Source organism: Epinephelus lanceolatus, chromosome 3 (genome assembly GCF_041903045.1).
Source record: "Epinephelus lanceolatus isolate andai-2023 chromosome 3, ASM4190304v1, whole genome shotgun sequence".
NCBI classification, from domain to species: domain Eukaryota; kingdom Metazoa; phylum Chordata; class Actinopteri; order Perciformes; family Serranidae; genus Epinephelus; species Epinephelus lanceolatus.
This window is the reverse complement of record NC_135736.1, coordinates 37,110,060-37,136,472: the sequence shown is the minus strand read 5'-3', so window position 1 is coordinate 37,136,472 and position 26,413 is coordinate 37,110,060. Positions and strand designations below refer to the sequence as shown.

The following is a 26,413-nucleotide window of genomic DNA, read 5'->3' as shown; positions in this document are numbered from 1 at the left end:
TTATCAAGATAAGCCTCTTCAAACTGGCAGCATTATCGAATTATAGGCATATAGCTGATAAATATCAATATTGATCGTTTTTTTTTTTTAATTTATTTTTTATTCTCCAAAAGAGGCCATCAACGCAAAGAAAAGAAAAACTGAAGGACAGGTTTTGGTGCCCAAAATATGTCTAAAATTTGTAACATGATGCTAACATCTGCTACAGCAGGTTTCAAGGTAGAGAGCCTGAATAAATAATACTGCTAACCATTCAAGTTCAAATGGAGATAATGTCTCTCATATTTGAGTCCGTCTTGCATTCTTGATGTATTTTCCAGATGCACCTTCTTTATCGCTTCAAAGCTTCATACCGATATATTAATACCTCACTGAAGCATAATGTTGGCTTTGCTTCCGCTGTTAGGATTAGTGGGTTATAACCACAGACTGGGCTCAAGGACGCCAATTTACACACATGTGCTGAATAAGCAGAGATCACGTATGTCTACACTTAGCACACGTTGGTAGAGTATGAATTAGGCTTTAGTTGTAACCTTAACCGTCTTGACACTGCATGTGCCTGTTAAAAATGTCACATCTGAGCCAGAATAAATGGAACCATTGCCAGTGTATAATTATGTTATTTTCACATCTTTTAAACGTATTTGTTCTTGACACAACTCAGAAGAATCAATTTCAGCACTACCCCTGTCAGTTAGCCTGCATATCGACCAACAAGTCTCTGTTCCCAGGGTCTGTATGGAAAGCCTGTTCTCATCTGTCTGAAAAGAAACAGACTCACTGCTATGAATAAGATAGGTCAAAACAAACCTGCCACCGCTCATCTAATGGAGGCAGAGCAATTACAAACAAGTTTGTCTCGGTTGTCAATAGTGTGTATGATTCACTAAACATTTATTATATAAATTATTCCTTAAATGTTCAAATTGACGAGGAGACAAGCAAGCAAGTCAAGACCTTGTAGTCAACACGGTAAAAGCTCCAAGATATGTTGCTCTTGAAAAGAAAATCCCTGACTCAATTACTGAAAGCAGAACTGAGTGTAATTGTACAAAGGACATGGTTGTGTTAGTCACAAATTGAATGTGATGGTTTTAAATGCAGTTTTCTTTTTCTTTCAGTGATTTGCCAGCAGCTCGTCAATAGGGGTGCTACTGTGAGGAAATTTTCCCACCACTCTTGACAACTCAGATGTTAATGATTACACTAAACAAACAAGAAAAGATATTTGTCGATGACGCACAATATCTGCGGAGCGCTGTATTAAGTTATTGCTAATGCAAACCAAACATTGCCTTCTGCTGCAGCTTCACATTGAAAGTACTGAACTGGTGAAACACAAGTTGTCTTTTATTATGAAGTACACACAGGAAATGCTACATTTTTGTCAATAAGATTAGAAAAAAAAAAAAGATCAAAAATGCATCCACAGAACGACACAATGACCAATGTTTTGCTGCATTTCTGACTGCAAATTCATTTTGAAATGTTGCAGGGACCAATGAATCAAAAGGGAGCAGCCTTAGTGAGCTTTTAGATGAAGAGCTGCTCAACTCCTTATCCCATGAAATGAAACATGAAATATTGCTAAATAGGCACTTATGCTTTCTGCTGTGACACCAAAACCTCCACAATCGTCTTGTTCGTCAACTCTGCTTGCATTCTTAGGGCAATGACACACCAAGCTGACTGTCAGCTGTCCATCAGTTGAAATCGTGTCAACTGTGCATGTCTGTCGTCCTAGTTTTTGTGGTGTGTCTGACAATGTTGGTTCTAGTCGGCCCTTGTTGGCTTTTTTGCGGCCGATTCAGCATGTTGAATTGGCACTGGAGACAGCAGAGCCCATAGGTGAATGAAATAAGTTCAGTGTAGCGTACTTAAAGAGAAACAGAAGTGAGCCAAAAAAGCAAAAACATAGCGAATGTCAAGAGGGTGTGAGAGTGAGAGAAACTTGTTGTATTAGGTCAGATTGTTTATAGCCATTAAGATCTTTAGCACAAACTGTATGTTAATGTTTCTGTGATTGTTCGCTAGGGCGAAGTAAATATCCTTTGTTCTCTCAACATTGGGTTGTGTTGGTAATTTGCTAACTAGCTAGCTAGCATCTTGAATTTGTCCTTTCGGTCTTCCAGTTTCCTTTTTGAATGATGAATACAGACTACTGCGGTCTACTGGTTAGAGGACATAACTCTTATCGTGCAGGCGCAGAACATACGTGCTAGGTAGTCGTTATATGATGCGACTCCGCTGCCACTGCTGTAGGCAACAGACACATTAATTTAAAATTGTAGTAACCATTCACCGACTAAGTAATGATTAAAAAAAGCAAAACAGCTGTAGGGACGATAGAAAAGTAATGTAATCAGTGTATGCCTGAACATTGAACCTTGGTAATACTGACTGCTGCTGCAAGCCTGGCTGCCAGACCTCAATGGCAGTATTCATAACTGCCTTCCAAAATGGCCCTCATGAACCTTACAGAAACATTTTTTTAAAACTGGTACCTGATCTTCCACCTCTGTGGTTACAGTGTGGTTAGGTTTAGGCAACTGAAACTACTGGGTAAAGGTCAGGGAAAGATTGTGGTCAAGATTAAAATAAATAACACTGACTGCAGTCTCCTGTGTCAAAGTCAGGAGATTTTGTGTCCAGCTACCACCTCAGCCTCCTCAAATAACTGCTTTTGGCAATATAACATTATAATCACTTTCTGAGGGATTATCATCAGTTGTGTCACCAAAATGTCAATCACTGTAGCTTTTCTGTGGAGAACACTCAGTAGTCTCATGACTGCAAGAAGTTGCTTGTCAGAAAATGCAACCATAGCTGTTGGAAGACACAACAGATGTAGTGGTTTCTCTGGTGAGAACATGGTCCCATGGGGGAAACCCCCTTTAATTTTAATGGGTCCCATATTTGCTCTTCAGACATAACCCTCATGACTAACTTCTATTTTAGCCCTTGTGCAATGGCAAAAGTCTCAGAATGTGCACTCTATGTAGTAATTTTCATATAGCGAACATATCATCAAGGCACTTGGCACTTTTAGTGTGGTTGATATTGAGATTCAATTGTATCTCAGTACATCTGATACTCAACCCAATAAAGCAAATTTGATTTTGAGAGTGTTGAGAGAGCAAAAAAGGGAATGTGGTGGAAGTATGAAAACAAAGAGTGGGACATCAAAAAACTCCCGGTGACTGTGAGGACAAAAAAGGATAGAAAACAGATGAAAGAGTAAAATAGAAAAAGCAAAAGAAGACCCAGTGGCTTAGAGGAACACAGTCTTCCATATTAACGAACTTGGCCAGAGCTAGAGAGAAAAAGAACGGATAGAGGGAGGGAGAGAGAGACAGGGCACCGAGAGCTGACTTGGCAGGAGAAAATGAATGAGAGAATGAGGGCGAGGGAGACAGAGAGGGAAGGGAGGGTGGATGAGGGGTCAGTGCACTGGTGCTACAATAAGGAGAGAGAAATGTGGAGGACTGATGAGAGGCTCTGAAAAGGCTGCAGCTGCCTATACTAAATAACTGAGTGGAAGAGAGGATAGGAAAGTAAGAGAGGGGGTCAGTTGAAGAGGATGGCGGGAGTGGGAAGGTGATGGTAAAAAATAGACATACGTTGGAGGGAAGAAGAGGACGGTTCTCCTGTATTTTGTCCAGAGCAATTTAGGGAGAGGAAGGACACGAACAGATATTGATACATTCCTCTATCCCATGCCTTATCTCTCCACTTCCTCCTTTTCATTTGTTACCATCACTATCGCTCTCCCTATCATCAGTAAGTCCCGTCCCTCTCTTTGCTTCTCCATTCTCAACCAAATGAGCTTTATTGGCACAAGTGTTGGCCACATTACCACAGCAATGAAGTCCCTGATAAGATTCAAATCAACCAATTAAGGATCATTTTGAAAATTCAAACTGTTGGACTTCATTTTAATGGTGTATTTTGTATGACAAAGATCTCCTGCCCTAGTAATTATCATAGTTGATTTTAGTATCACAGACCAAAGTCAGCTGGAACATTAGTTTCTGTAAATATTATTTTCCCCCAAAATATTACTGGAATCCAACTTAAAAAATGCCATTCCAGCCTGTCTCTATCTGAAAAGAGCCAGCACTGTATATACTGGCGGGAACTGCCCATTGGTTCGACATCCCATTGGTTCGACATCCCATTGATCCGACCATATTAAACTCATTGTTCCGAAGTCCGTTCCGAAATCATCATGACGCCCTGTGGTTAAGGTCTGGTTAGGTTTAGGCACAAAAACCACTTGGTTAGGGTCAGGGAAAGATCATGGTGTGGGTTAAAATGAAAAAGAAAGTGGCAATCACATAAGCCGTGAGCCTGCTCCGCCTCAAGCCGGTCGCGGCGCACCATACGCCGGCCGTGAGCCGTTCAGCACCGCGGACAGTCGGACTAATGGGATGTCGAACCAATGGGCTGTCGAACCAATGACATGGACCCATACTGGCATCGAAGCTCAGCTGATACTTTAGATTTAGACTATACCTACTTTTTTGTCTGTAGTACCGGGCCACTGGTCGCCAGACATGACCTCATTCATTCACCTTCTTTGTCCATCACCTCTACATGGTGACAATAGGACATGACAGACAGACAAAAGTTGCTATACAAGGAGATAATTCTGATTTTCTGCTGTTTTGTATTTGCACTTTGAGTTTAATTAGATATGGATATTGTTCTGCTCAACACAAAATACATATCCAAGGCAACACTTTTATTAAACACTGTTTACAAATGACTACACTTACACGCATACTTATATTCCACTGTTATTCCAAATATGTTGATGTTCCGAATTTGATACGATTCGTGTAAACAGCATATTCCTTATTAGTCCTTTTTTTTTTTTTTCCGGATGTAGCATTTTCTGTTTAAAGGTCCAGGGTGTAAGATTTAGGGGCATCTATTGGCAGAAATGTCAAATCGGTCTCACTCCGAATTTGTTGAAATCCGGCGCCTTGGCAGTGACTTGCTGCAGCGTCATACACCAACAGCAAAAGCCATCCTTTAACATTAGCATGATACGTGGCCGGCCGCCGTTATAGTTTTATAATGCCTGGCAGCATCAGGTGGAAATGCAGGCAGTGTAAGAACGAAAATAAGGCAGTGAAAGTCCAGGTGGGACAGTGGTGAATGGGTCCAACAAACACCATCTTTCACCAGGGAGAGCCAAACCCTGTTCTTTTTTCCTAAACCCAACCACATGCTTTTGTTGTTGAAGGAAAAAAAAAACATCAATTCGCAGTGTCACACTGACACAGTATGTTTATGAACGTCAATAACCAATGCACACATGGTACCTTGCACGTTATATATCGGCGTGGAAAGTCCATGACCAAACGTAAATGTGTGATGAGGTTGGAGTGAGAATGTGTTGGAAATTAATACAATATTCATAAGTATGTATTCATTAAGTTATAATTACCTTACAATGATAATCATTGTGTTTTTGTTCCCTTAGAATGAGTTGTTTATATCTACATAAGAAGTGGTTCTATTCCATGGAGTCCACCATGTTGTTTTACAGAACAGAAGGGACAAATCAAACACTGGCTTTACTGCATCTGCCACCGTAGCTGTCTTACAGGCTTGACATAGAGAAGATTCAGTTCTGCAACCTGACTGCTACATGCCACTAAATCCTACACACTGGACATTTGAGATGTGGGAAATGCCAGTATTATTCTAGTTTAAGGAGCATCCTTTGGACATGTATACAACACATTCAAAATATGCCTCTCACTTTACCAAGCTTTGTGACACACAGCCTGTTCCCTGTTTATGGTCGGCGCCTTGCGTTGTCATGGATACTTTGTACACAAACCAACTCCAACAGTTGGCATGGCTGGAGTAGAGATGCATGTCCAGAAAGAAAAGCCCACATTTCTGGTTGGAAGAGGAAACACACCCTTATAAACATTATGAAAGACTTCAATATCAGCAATTTTTTTGGATATGCACAAATATTGCAATGCCGACTTTTTCAAGAGGGTGGTTGTAGGAATGAAAGAGGAAGGCTGTGTTTATTTGTACCACCAAGTCTGCCACCCAAACTTTGAAACAATCCTATTTTGACACAAAGACACAAAATGACACAACACCCCCAGGGTTACACTGTTCCATATTTTGACGTGTCAAACAGCACGTTAAAGCACCTTAATTTGAGTGTGCACGGCTGCATGTAAACAGGAGTATTAGTGGAATATTCATTTTCATTAGCCATGTAAACAGCTTAATGGGAATATCGTCTTTTTCAGATTAAAACTAAATAATGTGTGCCTGTAAACCAGAGGTAACAGTTTTCAGATTGTGTTGAGAAGTATATTACCCATGAAGCCTGTGTACTGGTATGAATCAACTCATGCTCTGTGTTGTAGTATGAGAGAAAGACATAGCGGAGAGGTTCAGCTGTTATTGGTCCAGCTGTCTTTGAAAGGATTCACTCACACTTTGCTGTAGAGGAGACACTATATTGAATTTCATTTCTAAAAGGACAAAGTGTAATTGCCTAGAAAGGTGACCTCTACGCTATTTTTCTTATGCATAAGTCATTATAGGCTACAAACAGCATTAAAATTTGACTCAGTTTGTATAAAATTGATATCAACTTTAGCTTAGCTTGTTTGTTATGGTTTTGGGGACCCACCCAGTTGAAAGGAGCCATCATTTCTGCGCTGGAGGCATGCTTATCATGCTGCAACTAAAATACAATCAGCCCAGATTAAAATATTGCTAATATTTTAATGAGGAAATTAGTTATTTTATCAGTAGAGTGTCTGAGTTTTAGTACTTTTTAATTATGCAAAGGAATATTGTGGTTTACAGAAAGATACGGTTGGGGAGTTAATGGGGAGCACACTTTTTATTCATTTATTTTTTTCTGTCGTTGAAATTTGCAGTAGTTTGTGATTTGTCATTTTTAGAAGATGAATAGTCCAGCTTCTAGGGCAGTGTTTCCTGGATGTCTTCTCTTGTTGTCCGTGTGATATCACTTTCCTTTCTTGTCATACTTCCTCATTTTGAGAGTTTTTGGTCATGGTTCCAAAAAAAAAAAAAAAATCACTTTGAACTGATTCCTGTGTGGAAAAGATATCAGCAATGTCTATAACAGCACCAGAGATTCATTTAGATAAATACTTTGAAATGTGGCTCCACTTTCTTTTTACAACAAAATGTACACTAGTGTAGCTTAAGTGACTCCTTTAATTACATGTAGTGAAATCCCTTCCCAGGGCTGCTTGTGTCTAAGAGGATTACTGTGATGCTAACGCTGCCGTTAAAATGGTCTCTGAGTACTGACTGTCGGTCTGGGCTGACCTGTTGTTGTCGAAACACTGTGACTTGCTACCATTCCCCTCTCACGCTCTGCCCTTCTTTGCTGCATCTCATGTTTTCATTTCATGCTTTCTCTTCCTTTCCCCTGCTCTTTCACTTTGCCCTAATACCTTCACACATGTCACTTTTTGTTTCTTTCTCTGGGTCTTCACTCTTGTCCTTCCCCTCACTCCTTCCCCCACTCCCTCTTTCTCTTTCCGTCTCTTTCTCTTTAAAAGGGGATGTGTATTGTCAGTTGCAGCAGCCATGCAAACACCAATTTTACAGCACAGGAATTCAGGAACAGGAGCTAGTGGGGAGAAGTGGGGAGAAAGAGCGCCATCATAACACACACACACACACACACACACACACACACACACACACACATGCACAACTTTGTATTACTAAACATTTAAAGTGAAAATGAAATGAAAAATATTTTTTAACCCTCTTATGTCAAAATCCAATCATGTTTGCTTCCATTAAAACTGAATATGACTTGTGCTTACTTGAGCTAGTACCAACCAATGTCTACCAAGGATATCATAGACTCACAAGTCAGTCTTTAGACGCTTTGCTTAACTAAAGACTGATGACTTTCTCCCTGATTTTGTGTTTAGATGGGCAGATACAATTTCAGAGTTTAAAAAAACTCTCTACGTTGCAGAACCAATAGTAAATCTGCAGGGCGGTCCTTTGATGGCTCGCTGAACTCTTGTGCTCATAAACATAGTCCCACTAGAAACACGTGTAGCGGTACAAAATGGCTCAAGTCGCGCTCGCAGAAAATGCCATCAAAGTTAGTGGATGTTTGTCGCATTTGCAGCGACACATTCTCGCCAACTAAAAGAAACAAACATAATCTTTTACAAGGCCATGACTCATCTATCCGGCCGGACTATAGAGGGAATCGCCTTGTTGTTTACAAATACTTCCGGGTAGAAAACCAGCAGAGCTTTTAGCTATATATATACAGTACAGGCCAAAAGTTTGGACACACCTTCTCATTCAATGCGTTTTCTTTATTTTCATGACTATTTACATTGTAGATTCTCACTGAAGGCATCAAAACTATGAATGAACACATGTGGAGTTATGTACTTAACAAAAAAAGGTGAAATAACTGAAAACATGTTTTATATTCTAGTTTCTTCTAAATAGCCACCCTTTGCTCTGATTACTGCTTTGCACACTCTTGGCATTCTCTCGATGAGCTTCAAGAGGTAGTCACCTGAAATGGTTTTCCAGCAGTCTTGAAGGAGTTCCCAGAGGTGTTTAGCACTTGTTGGCCCCTTTGCCTTCACTCTGCGGTCCAGCTCACCCCAAACCATCTCGATTGGGTTCAGGTCCGGTGACTGTGGAGGCCAGGTCATCTGCCGCAGCACTCCATCACTCTCCTTCTTGGTCAAATAGCCCTTACACAGCCTGGAGATGTGTTTGGGGTCATTGTCCTGTTGAAAAATAAATGATCGTCCAACTAAACGCAAACCGGATGGGATGGCATGTCGCTGCAGGATGCTGTGGTAGCCATGCTGGTTCAGTGTGCCTTCAATTTTGAATAAATCCCCAACAGTGTCACCAGCAAAACACCCCCACACCATCACACCTCCTCCTCCATGCTTCACAGTGGGAACCAGGCATGTGGAATCCATCCGTTCACCTTTTGTGCGTCTCACAAAGACACGGCGGTTGGAACCAAAGATCTCAAATTTGGACTCATCAGACCAAAGCACAGATTTCCACTGGTCTAATGTCTATTTCTTGCGTTTCTTGGCCCAAACAAATCTCTTCTGCTTGTTGCCTCTCCTTAGCAGTGGTTTCCTAGCAGCTATTTGACCATGAAGGCCTGATTCGCGCAGTCTCCTCTTAACAGTTGTTCTAGAGATGGGTCTGCTGCTAGAACTCTGTGTGGCATTCATCTGGTCTCTGATCTGAGCTGCTGTTAACTTGCGATTTCTGAGGCTGGTGACTCAGATGAACTTATCCTCAGAAGCAGAGGTGACTCTTGGTCTTCCTTTCCTGGGTCGGTCCTCATGTGTGCCAGTTTGGTTGTAGCGCTTGATGGTTTTTGCGACTCCACTTGGGGACACATTTAAAGTTTTTGCAATTTTCCGGACTGACTGACCTTCATTTCTTAAAGTAATGATGGCCACTCGTTTTTCTTTAGTTAGCTGATTGGTTCTTGCCATAATATGAATTTTAACAGTTGTCCAATAGGGCTGTCGGCTGTGTATTAACCTGACTTCTGCACAACACAACTGATGGTCCCAACCCCATTGATAAAGCAAGAAATTCCACTAATTAACCCTGATAAGGCACACCTGTGAAGTGGAAACCATTTCAGGTGACTACCTCTTGAAGCTCATCGAGAGAATGCCAAGAGTGTGCAAAGCAGTAATCAGAGCAAAGGGTGGCTATTTAGAAGAAACTAGAATATAAAACATGTTTTCAGTTATTTCACCTTTTTTTGTTAAGTACATAACTCCACATGTGTTCATTCATAGTTTTGATGCCTTCAGTGAGAATCTACAATGTAAATAGTCATGAAAATAAAGAAAACGCATTGAATGAGAAGGTGTGTCCAAACTTTTGGCCTGTACTGTATATATATATATATATATATATATATCACATTTTTCACATCACTGTATCACCGTTTAGACTAATCCGATGTTTGTAAAGTCTATAAACGCAATGATTGAACAGACATTACTATTTAACATCAGGACGTCATCTGTTAAAAAGCCTCCTGTTGTCGGATACAACATGAAACTACTCCAGTTAGCTCAATCATGTTATAACTAAGACATCCGCTGGAAAAAATATTTTCTTCACGGATGAGCACACATTTGATAAAACGGAGTTTAATCTCTCGGCATCCATTTTCAAGCTCTCTGTGTGTTTGTTTCCTTGCGGACGAGAAAAGGGGGAGCGCACGTTTCCGAGAAGACGTGTTCTTTTCAAAAATGCAAGAGGCGTTGCTTTGTTGCCTGCCGTTTTCGCGGGTGTGTTAAACACACTTTAGAAAGGAGTGTCCCCAGACTATCAGAAGGCGGAGATCTGTGATTGTCTGGTGGCGAGACTAAGGATATCAGGACATCCACCCATCAGTCAATCTGCAGCTTTTAGCCACAAAGAGCTAAGTTTAAGTTAGCTAGCTAGCAACACCATGCTGTGTCGGTGTGTCTTCATTTTCCAGAAATACGCTGGTTACGGCCCTCTGGGTAAAATGTATTCACTTTGAGGGAAGTGCTATCTGTGGCAGCTCCAGATAACAGGCAAGGCATTTTTTCAGCAACTAATGTTACGTTGAGTATATGATGGACTTCATTTCTTTCTACCTGACTGCTATCCTGTCAGCGTTACGCCACTTTTCAACCATCAAATCAAATTCCTCCCAACATTATAGACGTCCTCCATATCCTCTTTCACATGGAAATTTGTCACGATACTTAAGCTAGATACTTTCAAAATACCGTTTCATCATCATCTTTTTAAGGCTCCTCATTTACTGCATTGTTTCTCTAGCCCAGTGCTCCAAACATTAATTTCTCTGATGTTAACTTAGACCAAATCTGGCCAAGAGCTTGCTCTTATTTCTCCTACCTAAAAGGTCAAATTATGTATGAATTTGTTATAAAAAAGTTGAACTTTGAAAAGAAGACTTGAAAAAGAAAGTCTTATATTTGCTTAACATTCCATTGACAGACGAGACTTTGCTTTGTTTCTGTTGGGTAAATAGCAGAAGTATGACTTCAGACATTTTTTAAATTTAAACTGGTCTGGGGCACACAACGTCACTGACTTTTCCACACAGCCTCAGCATTAATTTCTGGTTATTACCTCTGTCATACACAGTCTGATATTTCTAGCCTCATCTGGAAACAAACATCTGTGTTTTAGCTCATCTGCAGATGACCTAAGTGCCAGTCGAAATTCTTAGCTAAAGGTTCAGAGCTGGTCTCCGTGTGCTAGATACACACAGTACTTTCACGTAATCAATTCAGGTTTTGCAATTCACCCAGCTGACAATGAAGGTATTGAAGGGTCTCGTAGCTCTCAGGGAGCTTCCCCACCAGTTCAATCCTTTGTTTTCTTGCCCCTCTACAGGTCATGTTGCTCTCCCTATGCACTGTTTGTATTAATAATAATATGGTTCAGTTGTAAGATACCTCTCATAGGTAGACTATAGCTCATGGTGGTCAAAGTGCACTGAGTTAGGTAAACTGGCGGAAAGATGAGAAACAATACAAAAATACATTAAAAGATAAAGTATAAAAATAAAGTACAATAACAAAATGTACCGCACCTTGTTCAGTGGACACAAGTGAAACACAGAGGTTGTTTTAAACAGTCATATAAAAGAAGACTATCCACAGTCTACTCTTTGTAATATTTTTTAGAGAGAGTGTTCCTGTCTTCTGAATGCTGCATCACACTTTCTCTGCGGTGTTGTGACCAACAGGCCAATAGGCCAGCAGCACCACAAGACCTGACGTCTTGTGAAAGGGACGGTTGATGGCATATCACCAAGGCGAGACGCCTGTCAAGCTGCAAACCACTGCACGCCAACTAACAACAAAACTGGTTGTTTTTTTAGCAAGTAATTGCTGTTTTCATCTGTATTTTAGCCCCCAAACATGGGTGTTTTTTTAGGAACTTGTCTCTGTCTTTTCTGCAGGGATTGTGTCCCTGAAACGAGGTATTTTAAGCCAAAACATAATCTTTTCTGAACCATAACTGATTGTTTTTACTGCCTAAACCTAACCACACATCAACCTCAGGGTTGTCGAAACATGAAGTTTCAACATATCTACTTCATAATAATGTGCAAATGTAACGTATTTGTGGTTTGCAGAAACGTACAATGCCAACATTTTTCCTGGCGCTTGGGTCGACAATTCAAAATAGTGTTAGTATTTAATATGTGCAACAGAGATCTATTCTGCACTACTGGAAAAAAACTTTTCTATACTCTACTAATTTACTGCCTCAGCTACATTTGCTGGCAACTGTTTTTTTCCAGTTGGCAAAAGATGTTCATACTACACAGAACTCAAAGGGGAAAGATATGAATGGATTGAACATGCAAAGCATAAGACATTGACACCAGAGGCTTGGGTTTGCGTCCTGCCTATAATGCGTTACTAGGTTGATGCTGCTTAGACTCTTGCATTGCCTTAGTGATGATGTTAAATATTTATTTATTCATTCATTCATCTTCTAACCGCTTCATCCTCTTGAGAGTCGCGGGGGGGCTGGAGCCTATCCCAGCTGACATCGGGCGAGAGGCAGGGTACACCCTGGACAGGTCGCCAGACTATCGCACATAGGGCTGACACATAGAGACAGACAACCATTAACGCTCACATTCACAGCTACGGACAATTTAGAGTTATCGATTAACCTAATCCCCAATCTGCATGTCTTTGGACTGTGGGAGGAAGCTGGAGTGCCCGGAGGGAACCCACGCTGACACGGGGAGAACATGCAAACTCCGCGCAGCACCCGGGATCGAACCGGCAACCCTCTTGCTGTGAGGCGAGAGTGCTAACCACCACACCACCATGCCGCCCATGTTAAATATTGTTTATTATTATTTAGAAACATATTGGATAATGCTGTATGTTTTAAGGAGACAAGGTTGCCATAGTCACCTTTACAGTAAATCCTTGTAAACAAACAACAAATCCAGGGAAGCAAAGGAACTTCATGTTATCACATTTGATGCAGCCAGAGGTTGTAAAAGCATCTTTATGTTATGTTGTGCTGGTATGGAGCATTAGGTCTCATGAAAAAGATGAGTCTGAGTGTTTTTATAAGAAGAGGAATCCTCTCAGAAAGGTCAGACAAAATCCATGGCAGTTCATTTCTGTTACAGTCTGGACCTGACTATAAAGAGTGCTCCCCAGAATTCATCTGCTCTCTCTGTACTTTTACCTCACCTTTTACCAGAGCGACCTTTTTATTGAGCACATTGATTGTTTGGCAGTGTGTCAGTGTGTGTGGATTAGCATGTGCTCTCTGTCCAGTATACAGAAAAGCACTTTTTTTTTTTTTACCTTTACTATCTGTCACTTTGGGTTTTGTGTCCATAAGAATTCATGCTGTTAGTGATGACATCATTACATTTTTGTCTCAGTGCTAGACTTTATTTATGGTGCAAAACTGTGAACGTCTCACACAGAGTTTTCCCTCCTCAAACAGTCAGTGTACAGCACAGCCTGCCCTCTGTGTAATTTGGCACTGGCTAAAAACATCTGAAGTAAAATAACAGAGACATGGTGCGATATATCCTTGATCTTTGTTGCAGTATAACACAAAGCCTGTCTCGATAGAAGTATCCCACCTTCAGAACATCTCTGCAGCCCTCTGTTTCTCTTTCCCTCTGTTTTTTCTTTCTCTGGTGTGGGTCATTGAGCAGAGAGGGGCACTCTCCACCTACATGCCCCACAAAGGCAGCCCGTGGCTGGGGATGGAGGCCTTCCTCGCTCCCCTCACCTTGCTGGGAGTCCAGAGGTGGAATGAGTTTTCACGCTTCAAGAGCCACGAGTCTTAACTCTTCTAGTGACCTCTTTCACTATGTCGATGAGCCTTTTACTTTTACCGGCATCTGTTCCCTCTTCTTGTTTCTTTTTTTTCTCCCTCAAAATCTCTCATTCCTGCCCTCTCTGTCTTTCCCTTTGTCTTTCTTCCTGCCATTGCCTCTTGCTTTGCTTCCTTTCAGTCCATGTTGTTCTCTATCCACCTCGTCTAAACTCCTTTGATGCTTCTGAAACTTTTAATTGACTTCTTGTGTCACCTCCTGTTCTTTCTGTACCCTCTTTTCTTCTCTCCTTGTTCAATTTTCTATCAACAAAGATGCAGTTTAACACCAACCCTGACCTGAGCTTCAATTGGCCCTCCTTCCTATATCGTCCTATGTGTTTATTGTCACCATTAGTCATTTCTTTTCTCTCTGTAATATGATATTTTCAACTTTGACATTTTAAAGAACTCCTTATTTAAGTACTTTTGTATTAATTAGTGGTTGATACACTTACATATTTTTGTCTCGATTTCACTTCATTACTTATTTACTCTGTACTTTTGCTGCTGCTTGTCATATTTTCTCTCTCTCTTTTTGTCTACGCCCACGAGTTATTCAGGATCTGTTATGTCACGCACCAAAGAAACTACTGAAACAAATGCTATCTTATAAACAGCAAAAAATCAAAGCAAAACTTTTCAAAACTTTTTCCCCTTTTTTAGAAGTTCCCTGTGGCTCTATACTCCAAAGACTGTACATCACACACGCATTGTGTTGTAAATGATCTTTTTAGAAAAGAGAGCTGCTTTTTTTTAGTGTACACCAAATTCTGAGCTGAGACCAAACAAAATAAAAGAAAACCCTGGAAACACTGACAGGGGAAATGTATAACTTTCGACTCGGTTCATGAGATAGTGAGAAAGAAAGAATGAATGTAGAGATGCAGAAAGAGAATAAGTGCTGTGCAAGAACAAAGAGAGCGATCGACTTATAGACATACATACACGGAGGCAGGGAGTCATAGTGAAGCTTGTCAGCGATCTGCCTTTGACAAATAACCTCTTCCCTCAGCCACACCTCACCTCACTGCTCCACTGAGATGGCAATTTACTGTGCACACATCACTCCATCACACTGATGGAGAACTCTATGCGTATGTGTTAACTATAGTCACACACACAAACATTCTAGAGTAAAATCATGCCTCAGGGTTCACACATTTGCTACAAAACATTTGTCCTGCCACACTGTAACTACAGTACGGTGACTGTGTACACACACACACAGAGCAGTTCCAGGAGGATCATAGAAGCGTGGTGTCCAACATCACTGAGGCTTTCTTTTTCTTTTTATTCCTTCTGTCTCATATTTCCTGTCAGCTCATCGCATGGTATATTTCTTTACTTGCCAATTCAAGCGTACAGCAAAGTCCCTCTGGGATGTAATTAAGCAATAAGAGGGACTGCTAGACCATCTGATTTTGGCCCTGGTGTGCTGTGGTAAGCCTATGACCAAAGGCAGAGTGCCTGCAGAGCAACCACAGGACACCACAGTTAGATAATCATCTCATATTCAGATAATGTTTTTCTCCCAGTGGGAAGTCATTTTTGCATGACTGACATATAAAAGAGTGCCGGTAATCATCTGTTCCAAGACACCTTCAGGTGGAATGAGAGTACTGGCTCGGAAGATAACGCTAATTTAGATCACAAGAAGAAGAGTACTTCCAAAAAACAGATAACTGGTTCATTCAAAAACACTTGTAAGGGATGTTTCTGATCGGTGTCCATTTAGTCATGATTTCCCTGCAGCATTAGAGAGGATGTGACTGGTAGCTGTCGATGTACATACAGTAGAGGATGTGCTTCCTTTCTTCAGATGCAGGATGATAGGATTGACAGCTGATTGACTCAGGCTTTGCATTAAGCCATTGATTGAGGTGTAAGCGCCATCTATGCTGATTTAGACTCGTACAGATATTCACAGCCAATAGATCTGACATTTACCTTTTATTTTCACCAAGAAGGAAATTGATGGTGCCAGTTGGTAGTGGTGGGAACTAGGGCTGCAACGATTAGTTGACTAATCGATGACTAATTGACTATTAAAATAATCGGTGACTATTTTAGTAGTCAACTAATCGGTTTGAGTCATTTTTCATAGAAAAGTACTATAAAAGTGCCCCAAAATACTCTTATAGCAGCTTCTGATGTTCAAATATTGGCAGCTTTACACACTCTCCCATGACGGTGAACTAAAACCCTTTGACGTGAGTATGAAACAAGACATTAGATGACATCATTTTGGGGTTTGGGAAAGACAGACTGGGGGGTTGGGGGGGGGGGGGGACCTGGGAGTCATCCCCCAACACATTTTAAGCATCACACACTTCATTCTCTGTATCCTGGTTAATTTTTATGCAGCAGTTTGTGCCTTTTCTCCGTCAATTTATGGTGGAAATGTCATGCTCCTTCCTGATGCACGATCCCACCATGCATGATTGCTCCATCTTCTTTCCATTTTATGCCAGATTGCAGCCATTGCTTTTGAAGTTACATACACCAACCCCCTTATCTACCGGAGGCAATTTTGCATCTGCGAGTCACGTTCTAGCAGTTCACTGACATAAAAGTCCTCTGTTACTTTCATGTTTTTATTGGGGTGAACAAATGAGCACGTGTTATAAACACTGTGGCGGACGTGTCCCCTGTGCACCCAGTAAAATCTTCTCCTCGGAAACAATGTATATAAAAGTGCACAGAGCCTTAGATTAGTGCATACACACAAAGTCAAATTGCTGCAAACTGGCAAAAGGCCGAACTGCCAGAAAGTGGAACAGTTTTAGAGCTAAATTGTTGTAAGGACTTAAAATACATACATAAATGATAAATTCCCATATCAATACATTTATCAATATTTTTGTCCTGTCATTTACCTAAACTTAATGAGACATTTTAAATCTTACAGAAGTATGAATATGTTGTGATATGGTTAGTTATGTTACATGCTCAAACAAATAAATGGGATGCTTCAAAAATCCGATCATAAACAGGTAATTCACGTCCATGTAAACGCATTGACTTATTATGTTTATCACCAGTGTTCAGTTATTTAACGTCCTCTGTCATGCGACAAAATGTCTGAGTGAAACACTGAACCCTTCACTATCAGTGGCCTCACTCAAAAGAAAAAAGAATATATCACAGTAATGGCTTTCAAAGACTAAACGCCATTTAAAACTCATGTTTAATAAATGAGATGCCTGACAGATACTTGTGTTTTATAATCAGGAAATTGGAGCCGTAAAGTAGTTGGGTCCATTATTTTTCTCCACACTGTGATTTGTTTTGGGAGCTGACGCACAAGGCTGCAGCCTCTCTCAGCACTGATTGTGCATGGATTTTTTACTTTGACTGAGGGAGTTGGAATTAATTTTAAAAGCTCATTTGACCAAATACGTTCTAGTAATGGATTTTGTTCAAAATTAATCTTGGTGGAAGTGACCTGGGTGTACGTGTGTGCTTTTTGTGTGTGTGTGTGTGTGCACGTGTGTGTGTGCGCGCGCATGTGTGTGTGCCATGATTATAAGGGCGCATTAACAATATCTGCTCCAGCTGTCTATTGTTTAAAGCTGTACAACGAGAAAAGGCACGCTGCCAAAGAGAGTTTACAAAGTTGTAATTTTAAGATAAAGCAGCATTTGATTGATGTAAAAGAAACATTCTGTATTGCTTATCTGACAGAGAAATGATAAGAAAGTTTTTTGTTTTGTTTCAAATTAATTTTAGAAGCATAGATTTCACATACCCAAATCTTGATGAATGTAGCCCTGCTGTGATTATGACATATTGCTTTTGCTGGATGATATTATAGGGAATATGCCATCTAAATATAACATATTTATTTGCAAAGGCTCTTTAACTTTTTAACCATTCCTTTAAAATTTATGTGAAATGCCTATTCAAGGCATACCCAACGTAAATAGAAAGTAGAAAGCTGTTCTTGAAACACTTGAGTACAAGCATACATGCTTTCTTCTGGAAAGTAGCACGCTGACGTTAAAAAAAAAAGCTACTCAAGCTGCATATCGCTGTGTTCAGAATTCCACTGGCTATACGTAGCCTCAGTTATTGGCACAGCCTCTTGTTGGCTGGCTCCCAAAGTTGAAGGCCGGCCCTTCCTTCCAACAGAGGCTCTCATTGGCTATTGTAAGCTGTGGAGGGACCATGGAAGCTCCTATTGGGTGAAGTGAGGTGTCAGTCAAAATGTTAGAGCGCAGCGGCCATTTTGGTGCAATGCTTTGGCATTATATTTTCATGTAAGGAGAGTTATCAAGATTGCCTGGCGAGATTAGAACATCTTAAATGATGCAATGGTAGTCCGTGGTTAATTATGGATGTAAAAATGTGTTTGGACAAAATCTTTTGCTGCATTTGGACTGTTGAGACCTTTGCTAATGTGTCAGGACCATGTTTGTGAGAATATTATTGATCAGTGGATAACAGTGAGGTTTCATTAGTGAGTTGTAACTGTTTGTTTGTTGGTGGTGTGGAAGAAGTGATGGTTTGCAGCAATCTGATCACAAGAGTCTTGACTTTCTAACAGTTGTTTACATATTTGATAGTATTTACACTGGAATCAGTACCATGGATAAATGTAAGAACCATTTTGTTTGTTTTGTTTTTCTTTTTGGAATTTCATTGATTAATAAAGCTTGCATCCTTGCTATGAGATCATTTATTCATTTGCTGTAGATCCAACTATTACCTCCCCTGAGTTCTAGTCTACTCTTTGTAAAGCACATAGTGACCTCTACTTGGATGGTAAATGCTCATGCCCATGGTAAAGGCAGATTTCCAGTGCAAGTATTTTATAATGCACTGTGTGGAGAAAATAAAATCTCCCACACACATGAAAGAAACGGCTTTCCTCAACCAACAATTTTCATCTCTTTTCACTCCACTGATTTCATTGTTCTCCTCATTGATTTGCATACTTTTACCTGTCCTGTTCAGGGTCTGCTGCCCTCTCCCCTTCACTCTGTCTGGCTCTTATCTTTTTTCTGGATCTGGATTTTATTTTTTTTATTCTGCTGAAATAAGACACACACGCTCCAGAGACTCTGAAAAATCCAATGTGTATTAAAGAAAAGTGGGGATTTGTCTATGTGTGTGTGAGTATGTGTGTGTGCATGTTTGTTACCTAATTGTTTATTGTAGGAACTGGGATTTCAGTGCAATTTGCAAATTGATCCCAACTTACTTACACTGTGTCTGTCTTATATTAGTTTGCCAATATATGAAACTGATTGGCAGAACAATGGTGCAGTGTTTAGCATTGTCACCTCACAGTGAGAGGGTTCCTGGTTCGAACTCAGGATGGGGGGTTTGAACTCCAGGGTGGAGTAGCCTTTCTTCGTATGTTCTCCCCATGTCAGCGTGGGTTTTCTCTGGGTACTCCGGCTTACTCCCACAGTCCAACGACATGCATGTTAGGCAAATTGGTGACTCTAAATTAGCAGTAGGTGTGAATGTGAGCGTGAATGGTTGTCTGTCTCTATGTGTCAGCCCTGCAACAATATCAGTGACTTGTCCAGAGTGTACCCTGCCTCTCACCCAATGTCAGCTGGGATAGGCTGCAGCCCCCCCACGACCCCTAACAGGATAAGCAGTTACGAAAATAAATGAATGCATGAAACTAAGAGTCAGTTTGTATGTACACCAAGTGAAGTCCAGTTGTCTCACAGACCAAAGTTTCACTCACACAAATATTTTCTTCCCTGGCAGTGATGCAGCGGAGGAAGAAACTATTTTAATAACCATGTTAGTGGGTTCAGTGGGTAGAACCAAAGAACCACAGGTTGCCTGAGTGCAAGTCACATAACTTTCATCTTCGACTGGAAAAGATGAATCTGTTACCATGACACTCTTGATGTTGCATTTTAATTGCCCATGAATGATTTATTGACTTTATCCTCAACATGTGCAGGTCAGAATTTACTGCAGATCAATTTCTCCTCCACGTATCAGACAGATAATTATTTGAGCTCCTGTGGTAACTGTACCTGCGCATGTTATCAATAACTAAATTGACAGCCATGAAAGAGATTACACGAGCAATGACTGTGGGAACCGTGACAAATGGCTGACTTGACACTAGAGGAAGATCTTGGATACAAATCAGGCAAGAGACTGTTTAGATACCACGCCAATGTTTTCGGCAAATGAGGATGAATGATTTATGTAACACTTCTGGGGCCATTTTCACAAAACATCTCAAGGCTATGAGCAGCTCTTTACTGGCTGATATGGGGGGAATCCTAAAAATAATGCCTGTATCAGCTCTATTTCTTAACACCTCTAGGTTTTATTAAGAGAAATTTATGAAGCGAAATGTCGTCAGCTGAAGAAACACATGAATGCAGTCCCTTTACTCTCACATTACACAGAAAACGCTGGCTTAGTGGACATCACTGGGCTGGACTGTGTGTAGATGTCACACATGTGATGCAGGTCCAGGTAACAGCGTCATCAAAAGACGATGACATGTTTACCAAGCAGAAAAAAATGTCACAGTGTCAACACACAGGTGATTTTGGTGGCAGCCAGAAAATACTTGTCACTGTCAGTGTCCAGGCTGAACTGATGACTCCTGTATTTTTCTGGAAAGCTGTTTGAGGCTGCTGTTTGAGAGGCATCAAGTCCCAGTTGGATGTCACTTGCTGGGGCACAGTAGCTGTCCCTGCAGGCTGTGACTCTTCACATCCACACAAAACCAGGATCTCAGTTACAGTACAACATGGAAACGCACAGCATGCTGGCCATTTGATTTTTACCTTCACCAAGGAGGACGTTTTCAGTTTGGTTTGTTTGTCCGTTTCTCAGCAGGATTATGAAAAAACTGCTGGAAAAAAACTTCCTCCTCTTGGTGGAAGGGTGTTGCATGGGTCAGGAAAGAACCTGTTACACTCTGGAGTGGATCCGAATCACGGAGCACAGACAAATAATTTTTCCCTTTTGTTACACTGTTAGATAGGGCATTTAGTACAGTTTTTAATTAGGTTTTCTTTCCTAACATTAATATGGTTCATGGACACTCTTAAAAACTGTTCTCAAACCAACCTTTCACTGTGGGCCGAGTGAAACAACTTCATCCCTAGCAATGTGGGTCTTATTTCTCAGTAAAAGCTGCTCTCAGCAGCTTTGTGAGGAGCTCTGATGACGAAGCGATTAGATAAAATACTTGAATACTGCCATTTGTATCTAAAGGTCATTCAATTGGTGTGAATTCCTTTTTTTGTCACTGCATTTTCCTGTTTTCTGAGCATGAAAATGTTTTAAAGGAACAGTGTGGAATATTGAAGAGGACTTTGTGACATCTAGCTGTGAGGATTACCGATTTCATCCAACTTCATGGTTGGAATTCCTTCAGTGTTCAGGTCTTTTTTTTTGCTGGGATCCAAATTATCTGCAGAGGTCTTTTTCTCATCGAAACAAATAGGCCTGGTTATTGAAACTGGTAAAAATACTGAAGAAAGCAATATCACATTACACATCAGTGTTTCTCCAAAGCTGTTTGGCATATCTGAGACGGCCCGTTAGCCTAGCACCTGCTAATGTGTAAGATTTAGATATTTTATCTTTCAGCCAACTTCCAGGCTCACGTTGCGGGCGGGCAGGTACACAGACGCCGCTGATCTCTTGCTTCCAGTCAGTGGAAAAAAGCTGCGTCTAAGCGGTTTCCAGGCGCAGACACTAACGACGTCGTAAGATGGACTTAATCAGACGAAAAAGTGTTTGTTTCTGATTTTAAAGGCTTAGATTCAGGAGCCGGAGCAGGAAACACACACACCTGTCTCGCATTGATGTCAACATGTTTGTGTCGATATTCAGAAGGTTTTTACTAAAGTCAAATTACCTGCCGAGGTCTCTTCTCCAAAGCAAATGACCCTGATGATGTCAACCAGTAAAAACACTGAGTAAGGCAGTTTCACATTAAAAAGTCATTGCAGAGGCGCTGCTAACTAAGGTGGCTGATGCAAAAACATATGGCCCTATGTAGAGCTGTTTGGATTGTCAGTTTTGGGGGCAGCTACTTAAGAAACATGGCGGTGCAACATGCCTGTGTCCGTAGACAAGGACCCACTCCCCATGTAAATATAAACAGCTCATTCTAAGGTAACGAAAACACAAAGATTCTTATTTTCAGGTGATTATACACTAAAGAAAATGTATTATATTATATTCCATATCTGACATTATATCCCCCTACATCCTACACACTAAACCTTTAAAAAAAAATCACAACTTAAGCATACACTCGTTAAATGAGTTGGTTCATACATGCCTTCGCTTTTGCCTGAATGTTTGCCTGATTTTTTGGGGGGAAAGAATACACATTCTGATATTAGGCTTTATCAATCTGCTGCACCAAGGTAGCTCTTTGTCTGTCAGCCAAAGTGATAAATATCCCTGCCTCCCTCTCATTGAGATTTTTTATTAGGCAAACCCAGAGTAGTGTGTGTGTGTGTGTGTGTGTGTGTGTGTGTGTGTGTGTGTGTGTGTTGCTTTTCACCATCTGAGTGAATAAAAGGTGTTTAGATTTACATTTGCAGTGATGACACACAGATGTGGCTTGTTAATGATGCCTGAACACTCATCCAGAAATCCTGACTTTGCGTGTGTGTGTGTGTGTGACTTTCAGCATTTAGCCTTGAAGGTTTGCATAAGTGGAGCAATTACTAAGCCGGCAAAACAGCATATGGAGAGAAAGCGAAAGAGTGAGAGAGACATAGAGGGAGAGGGAGAAAGTGAGTACTTCCCCCCACAAACAAAAAGCCCTCCCTCGCCCACCCTACTGCTCCTGCACATATCCCTCCTTTTCTCTCTTTGCTTTCTGTTTTCTCCAGTGAGGGCAGTGGAGAATGAATAACAGCAGGGCTGGGAAATGGAGACGTGATGCTCTTTATGCAAATCAAATACCAGCATTGCCATTCATTTCCTTCAGAGCACCCTAAGGACAGAAAAGGAGCCAAAAAGCACTGGGAAAAAAAACAGCAGGGAAAAGTTGAAGCCAGGTCAACTTTGAACAAATATTTTTACAAAAACGAAGCAGGGTTTTGTGAAGGCCAATCACCGATCAGTATTCATCCTGGCTGAGCTGAACGCAGCGTTGGGTTACAATTCTCACCAGCCTTGACCGGCCCATACACCGCGAGAAAATTTACATAGTGGTTAACATCGAAGCCCACAGTCAGTAAATGTTGAATTTGACAGCTGCAAGCTTCTCATACATTTGTCTCAGATGATATTGAAAATGAACAACATGGCATCAATATTCAACAAGTGTTTGTCGGCAGAGAGAGGAGAATTATTTCTTCATCACGATGATACATTTGATTTAAATCTCTTCCGACATAGACAATAAACGAGAAAGACGTTATACTGAACACCTGACTCTGCAAGTGGTCGTTTGCTCCGGGGAATGGCACCTCGGGACTCAGCTGGAATATAACACAAAGGAAATGAAAGGACTGGGTGACGCTGTGTGTGAACTTTGCCATTGCTAATGCAAATTTAAACAGGATTTAGAGGAAAACTGCAAAGGTTTGCAGTCTGTTAAGAGACATGTATTCACTTTTACGAACAACCACTCAAACATAATAATTTCAGAGGGACACACACACAAAGTCTACCCAGTACACACACAGAACGCTATATGTATGTGAACGTCAGAACATTTTCTTACTTTTAACAGTTAATTTCATGGCTGTCCTCATAAAAAGTAATATTCTGCCATTGATCTCCCTCAACGTCTTCAATCTGTCCATCTGTAGCCTCAGGGCTGATATATTTAGAGGGGCTGTCTGACTCTAAGAAGAATCACCGGTATCATCTCAACAGGTTGAACAGCTATAGGCACCATAGTTAGATTTGTGCCAATTACTGCTTGACAGGAATTCATATTTACTTTGATGAACAGTTTGTGATAGCCTGTTTCTCTCTTTCTGCAGTTGAGGTGCCGACAATTATGTTTCCTTAGAGATGATACATTGTGTTTGATTGGATGATGATATGTAATCTGAAGGGATGGAGTTTCTCCCGTTAACTATGCAGATGTCTATTCATGATTGGAGGGGACAGGTCCTCAAGGACCAAACCCATCCTCTCCCTGAAACAAATGCTAAACAGCACAGTTATCAAAGACAGCACTGCAACAACACTCAAAGTAAAAAACTGCAAAATACTGCGAACCTGACAATGTGAGAGGCAGGCACGGCTGAGTTGACAAGCAAAGAATTGCCTCCTGTCTGTGTTGGGTGGCATTCTTTGGCAATTTTCTTTTAACAATATTTTCACCCCACAGTTCTGTACAGGATGAGGATACATTTAAGTGTTATAAAGCAGTACAAAGACAAGCATCCCTCTAAACATGCTTCCTCTTTATTGTTGACAGAGCAACCATCCAATCACCACGGCTCCGTCCTGCCTCCGGTACCTCCCCCTCACCGCCAGCAGCCCTCAATAACCGCTCTCAACCAATCCCTGGGCTCCACGCACCACGCTGGCCAGTCACTGAATTCAACGCGGCAGCTAACCCCTCCTACTGGAAGCCCGGCCCCTGTGGCCGGCCAATCACCAGCCGAGCTGCAGACCACGCCCCCCGAGAGCGTCCCGCTGCAAGACAGCTGGGTGCTGGGTAGCAATGTGCCTCTGGAAACAAGGTAAGCTGACTTCTTACTATCTTACTTTACATTTCATCTGTCTGTGCTATAGCTGTGGTCACCAGAGTCATGTGAGTCACTGAGTGATGCTGGGTGGGGCTTTCCCTTTAATGAGAGGACCTGAGTTTTAATGTCAACACCAACATAAGTATCCTCAAGCAGCACACTTTACCTCTACATCCTGAACAACTCTTTACCCTAAGAAGACAAAGATGAAAGTGCATTGTGTGTCAAGTCACAAGTAAATTAAGGCTTAGCAAGTGTAACAAGTACTCAAACTGGAAGCCAATGGTCGTTGCTGTAATATACCTAAAAAAAACAGCAAACCAAAATTGGAAAACCTTTAAAAAATATGTTACATAAAGTTGTGATACTTTTGGTTTCAAATGGGACTTGAAAAGCAGTCTCCTTACCCATTCATCCAACCCAACCTCCTCCCTACGCAGACTTAATAAATGTAAATACAGTACGGCCATAGTACCTTAACTCTATGCTTCCCATGACAGCTGATAACAGCCATTTAATGGGCTGATAATGTTTGGATATGCTGTGGGGTTTTAGGCCTGATTGACTCGTTCATGTAGATTTCTCCTCTGTGAACAGATGTGTAGTATAGTGAATGCAGTCAAGCTTTAATAATGGGATAAGATAAATAAGATGGCCAGTCCTGATCTCTTCCTTTCCATTCTGACAAACATTATTTTCTTGTATGAAACCCTACTTTGAATTCAGAAAGTGCCATGATAAAGCACAAATTGGGTGAATACAATTGCATCAAATTTGTTGAAATACATCACTGTAGAGGAGTATTAAGAGCAGACTAATAATAAGTCAGATTCAAGTGATTCATCAAGAGTCTAAGTGATCATTACTGTGGTCCTCTGTATTCAAACCGTGGATCTTATTTCATGTGACAACTCCAAGCCTTCACTGTCACTGTGCGACGCAGCCACCGTGTGATGTATTATGAGCATCATGTGGAGTGACACCAGTATTAAAATTGAAACTGCATTGCCACTTCATCATCTGTGCCATTGGAGATCCTCCCAAATTTACAGAGACGATAGCTCTCTCTTCGCCAGACCCTTGTTTCATTAAAAGGAAAAGGAAATACTGTTTACCCTATTTTTTATTCATGAGAGATTTTGGCTGGATAAAAGATTTAAAGGAAGGGGGGCGCTGATTTGAACTTGGCTGTGTGACAAAGTGAAATGGACTGACAACTTAGATGTTTTGGTATGTGAGGGATACCAGCAGAAAGATTTAAAAACATGTGTGTGGCAATCAGCCAACATAGATGCTGAACCAATATACTGTTGCTAATAATAAAGAAACTATACGGAGAATGAAATTGTGTATATTTCTTCTCCGTCCTTATGTTTACTTCAAATTGTTATGCATTCTCTGTGTATAGGATTTTTCCCACAATATATGGGCCCTCTCATACTTGATGGCTATGGTTGGATTATTATTGTATGATATAAAGGGTGCAGCACAGCCAAAAAAAGTTGTGGTCTGTTACATTAAAGGTCTGGAAAAAGGCACTCACAAAGAGCTTTTACTAGAGAAATCACAAGCTTCTCAAGATACAAAGATTAGACATCTAAAATATGGCTGGCAAAAGAGGTCAAAGGGGCACAAGATGGAGGGGTGTGCAGGGTTTCAGGCTTCCTCTTCCACTGGTAGCACTGGTGAAACCAACTTTCACAGTTGGTTGCACCCTTATATGTTATTTTTATTTGACATTATTTGTTTGTTTTTTTTTATATCCAGTGGCTGAAAAGTAAATTAATAGAAAAATGCACTACGTT

The 26,413-nt window shown here is 40.9% G+C and overlaps 1 protein-coding gene across 10 annotated transcripts in view; it reads left to right on the top strand.

The window, feature by feature from the left end:
• The window catches only part of tenm3 (teneurin transmembrane protein 3), a 567,981-nt gene that overhangs the window by 383,028 nt on the left and 158,540 nt on the right, over positions 1-26,413 (top strand). For all 10 annotated transcript variants that reach the window (XM_078166323.1, XM_078166324.1, XM_078166322.1 and 7 more), the window contains one exon: positions 24,335-24,602. In XM_078166323.1, coding sequence (XP_078022449.1) covers positions 24,335-24,602 — 268 coding nt within the window. The remainder of the gene's footprint in view (positions 1-24,334; positions 24,603-26,413) is intronic.